This window comes from Salmo salar, chromosome ssa16, assembly GCF_905237065.1.
Source record: "Salmo salar chromosome ssa16, Ssal_v3.1, whole genome shotgun sequence".
Taxonomy (NCBI): Eukaryota; Metazoa; Chordata; class Actinopteri; order Salmoniformes; family Salmonidae; genus Salmo; species Salmo salar.
In genome coordinates, this window is record NC_059457.1 from 48,788,636 (window position 1) to 48,793,237 (window position 4,602).

General features: G+C 47.8%; 1 protein-coding gene across 1 annotated transcript; it reads right to left on the bottom strand.

Annotated features, from left to right (window-relative positions):
* Positions 1 to 1,427: 1,427 nt before the first annotated feature.
* LOC123727711 (TRIO and F-actin-binding protein-like) lies at positions 1,428 to 4,336 on the bottom strand. Its single transcript, XM_045696683.1, has 5 exons — positions 4,154 to 4,336; positions 3,660 to 4,100; positions 2,522 to 2,863; positions 2,020 to 2,397; positions 1,428 to 1,841 (listed from the first exon to the last, which is right to left on the bottom strand). The coding sequence occupies exons 1-5, from the start codon at positions 4,334 to 4,336 to the stop codon at positions 1,428 to 1,430; spliced, it is 1,758 nt and encodes a 585-aa protein (XP_045552639.1).
* Positions 4,337 to 4,602: the final 266 nt, after the last annotated feature.

Below are 4,602 nucleotides of genomic sequence, written 5' to 3' on the forward strand. Positions count from 1 at the left end.
ACGATGAAGCATGGTGGTGGCAGCATCATGCTGTGGAGATGTTTTTCAACAGCAGGGACCGGGAGAATAGTCAGGATCAAGGGAAAAAATGTATGGAGCAAAGTACAGAGAGATCCTTGATGAAAACCTGCTCCAGAGTGCTAAGGACCTCTGGGGGCGAACGATCACCTTCCAACAGGACAACGAACTTAAGCACACAGCCAAGACAATGCAGGAGTGGCTTCGGGACAAGTCTCTGAATGTCCTTGAGTGGCCCAACCAGATCCCGGACTTGAACCAGATCGAACATCTCTGGAGTGACCTGAAAATAGCTTTGCTGCGACGCTCCCCCTCCAACCTGACAGAGCTTGAGTGGATCTGCAGAGAAGAATGGGATAAACTACCCAAATACAGGTGTTCCGAGCTTGTAAGAAGACTCTAGGTCATAATCGCTGCTAAATGTGCTTCAACAAAGTACTGAGTAATGTGATATTTCTTTAATTATTTTTATACGTTTTGCAAAACATTATTTTTTTTATTGCTTTATCATTATGGGGTATTATGTGTAGATTGATCCATTGTAGAATAAGGCTGTAACGTAACAAAATGTGGAAGAAGTAAAGTGGTCTGAATTCTTTCCAAATGTACTGTAGATACTGTATTCTAGTCTAGGCCAACCCTATTTAACTATTGTTGTACATAAACTATTCTACAGATATACTACATATTCTATCCATATACTGTCCATATTGTCTATATATTTATACTCCCGACTCCGACTTTGCTCGTCCTTATATTTCTTAATTCCGTTCTTTAACTTTTTTTAGATTTGTGTGTATTGTTAGATACTACTGCACTGTTGAAGCTAGGAAAACAAGCATTCCACTACACCCTTAATAAGATCTGCTAAAGATGTGTCTGCGACCAATATAATTATTTGTAATTTGATGATTTTCAGTTTATAATGCAATCAGTGTAATCAGCTGTGTTCGCTAGGGATGGGGGAAAAGTGTGACACAGCTCCGACCCCGAGAACTGGAGATGCCCATGCCTGCTCTAATCGGTTCCCTTCCTCCCTGACTGGGAGAGAGAGGGAATGGGGGGAGTAGAGGGTTGCTGTAAGGGTCAGTAAAGGAGAGGTATGTGGTCAAGTATCCACGGTCACGTCAGATCATAGCGGTCCATTTGTGGTCACTGGTTTAGGGTCAGGGGTTGTGGTCATTGGTTTAGGGTCAGGGGTTGTGGTCATTGGTTTAGGGTCAGGGGTTGTGGTCATTGGTTTAGGGTCAGGGGTTGTGGTCATTGGTTTAGGGTCAGAGGTTGTGGTCATTGGTTTAGGGTCAGAGGTTGTGGTCATTGGTTTAGGGTCAGAGGTTGTGGTCAGAGCTGCCGGTTATTGTAGCTGAAGGCGTAGTTATGGTCTGGATCTGCGGTCGGTCGTGTATTCATTAGTTCATAGAGGAGGCCTTTGGGTCAGTCAGTAGCTGGTTGATAGAGGAGACCTTTGGGTCAGTCAGTAGCTGGTTTATAGAGGAGGACTTTGGGTCAGTCAGTAGCTGGTTTATAGAGGAGGACTTTGGGTCAGTCAGTAGCTGGTTTATAGAGGAGGCCTTTGGGTCAGTCAGTAGCTGGTTGATAGAGGAGACCTTTGGGTCAGTCAGTAGCTGGTTTATAGAGGAGGACTTTGGGTCAGTCAGTAGCTGGTTGATAGAGGAGGACTTTGGGTCAGTCAGTAGCTGGTTTATAGAGGAGGACTTTGGGTCAGTCGGTAGCTGGTTGATAGAGGAGTCCTTTGGGTCAGTCAGTAGCTGGTTGATAGAGGAGGCCTTTGGGTCAGTCAGCAGCTGGTTTATAGAGGAGTCCTTTGGGTCAGTCAGTAGGTGGTTTATAGAGAGACCTTTGGGTCAGTCAATAGCTGGTTGATAGAGGAGACCTTTGGGTCAGTCAGTAGCTGGTTTATAGAGGAGGCCTTTGGGTCAGTCAGTAGCTGGTTGATAGAGGAGGCCTTTGGGTCAGTCAGAAGCTGGTTGATAGAGAGACCTTTGGGTCAGTCAGTAGCTGGTTGATAGAGGAGGACTTTGGGTCAGTCAGTAGCTGGTTTATAGAGGAGGCCTTTGGGTCAGTCAGTAGCTGGTTTATAGAGGAGGCCTTTGGGTCAGTCAGTAGCTGGTTTATAGAGGAGTCCTTTGGGTCAGTCAGTAGCTGGTTTATAGAGGAGGCCTTTGGGTCAGTCAGTAGCTGGTTGATAGAGGAGGACTTTGGGTCAGTCAGTAGCTGGTTGATAGAGGAGGCCTTTGGGTCAGTCAGTAGCTGGTTTATAGAGGAGGACTTTGGGTCAGTCAGTAGCTGGTTTATAGAGGAGGTCTTTGGGTCAGTCAGTAGCTGGTTGATAGAGGAGGACTTTGGGTCAGTCAGTAGCTGGTTGATAGAGAGACCTTTGGGTCAGTCAGTAGCTGGTTGATAGAGGAGGCCTTTGGGTCAGTCAGTAGCTGGTTTATAGAGGAGGCCTTTGGGTCAGTCAGTAGCTGGTTGATAGAGAGACCTTTGGGTCAGTCAGTAGCTGGTTGATAGAGGAGGCCTTTGGGTCAGTCAGTAGCTGGTTGATAGAGGAGGACTTTGGGTCAGTCAGTAGCTGGTTGATAGAGGAGGCCTTTGGGTCAGTCAGTAGCTGGTTTATAGAGGAGGCCTTTGGGTCAGTCAGTAGCTGGTTTATAGAGGAGACCTTTGGGTCAGTCAGTAGCTGGTGTATAGAGGAGGCCTTTGGGTCAGTCAGTAGCTGGTTGATAGAGGAGGACTTTGGGTCAGTCAGTAGCTGGTTTATAGAGGAGGCCTTTGGGTCAGTCAGTAGCTGGTTTATAGAGGAGGACTTTGGGTCAGTCAGTAGCTGGTTTATAGAGGAGACTTTTGGTCAGTCAGTAGCTGGTTTATAGAGGAGGCCTTTGGGTCAGTCAGTAGCTGGTTTATAGAGGAGGCCTTTGGGTAGCTGGTTGATAGAGAGACCTTTGGGTCAGTCAGTAGCTGGTTGATAGAGGAGGACTTTGGGTCAGTAGCTGGTTTATAGAGGAGGCCTTTGGGTCAGTCAGTAGCTGGTTTATAGAGGAGGCCTTTGGGTCAGTCAGTAGCTGGTTTATAGAGGAGGACTTTGGGTCAGTCAGTAGCTGGTTGATAGAGAGACCTTTGGGTCAGTCAGTAGCTGGTTGATAGAGGAGGCCTTTGGGTCAGTCAGTAGCTGGTTTATAGAGGAGGCCTTTGGGTCAGTCAGTAGCTGGTTGATAGAGAGACCTTTGGGTCAGTCAGTCAGTAGCTGGTTGATAGAGGAGGCCTTTGGGTCAGTCAGTAGCTGGTTGATAGAGGAGGACTTTGGGTCAGTCAGTAGCTGGTTTATAGAGGAGGACTTTGGGTCAGTCGGTAGCTGGTTGATAGAGGAGTCCTTTGGGTCAGTCAGTAGCTGGTTGATAGAGGAGGCCTTTGGGTCAGTCAGCAGCTGGTTTATAGAGGAGTCCTTTGGGTCAGTCAGTAGGTGGTTTATAGAGAGACCTTTGGGTCAGTCAGTAGCTGGTTGATAGAGGAGACCTTTGGGTCAGTCAGTAGCTGGTTTATAGAGGAGGACTTTGGGTCAGTCAGTAGCTGGTTGATAGAGGAGGCCTTTGGGTCAGTCAGAAGCTGGTTGATAGAGAGACCTTTGGGTCAGTCAGTAGCTGGTTGATAGAGGAGGACTTTGGGTCAGTCAGTAGCTGGTTTATAGAGGAGGCCTTTGGGTCAGTCAGTAGCTGGTTTATAGAGGAGTCCTTTGGGTCAGTCAGTAGCTGGTTTATAGAGGAGGCCTTTGGGTCAGTCAGTAGCTGGTTGATAGAGGAGGACTTTGGGTCAGTCAGTAGCTGGTTGATAGAGGAGGCCTTTGGGTCAGTCAGTAGCTGGTTTATAGAGGAGGCCTTTGGGTCAGTCAGTAGCTGGTTTATAGAGGAGGCCTTTGGGTAGCTGGTTGATAGAGAGACCTTTGGGTCAGTCAGTAGCTGGTTGATAGACGAGGACTTTGGGTCAGTCAGTAGCTGGTTTATAGAGGAGGCCTTTGGGTCAGTCAGTAGCTGGTTTATAGAGGAGGCCTTTGGGTCAGTCAGTAGCTGGTTTATAGAGGAGGACTTTGGGTCAGTCAGTAGCTGGTTGATAGAGAGACCTTTGGGTCAGTCAGTAGCTGGTTGATAGAGGAGGCCTTTGGGTCAGTCAGTAGCTGGTTGATAGAGGAGGACTTTGGGTCAGTCAGTAGCTGGTTGATAGAGGAGGCCTTTGGGTCAGTCAGTAGCTGGTTTATAGAGGAGGCCTTTGGGTCAGTCAGTAGCTGGTTTATAGAGGAGGCCATTGGGTAGCTGGTTGATAGAGAGACCTTTGGGTCAGTCAGTAGCTGGTTGATAGACGAGGACTTTGGGTCAGTCAGTAGCTGGTTTATAGAGGAGGCCTTTGGGTCAGTCAGTAGCTGGTTTATAGAGGAGTCCTTTGGGTCAGTCAGTAGCTGGTTTATAGAGGAGGCCTTTGGGTCAGTCAGTAGCTGGTTTATAGAGGAGGACTTTGGGTCAGTCAGTAGCTGGTTGATAGAGAGACCTTTGGGTCAGTCAGTAGCTGGTTGAT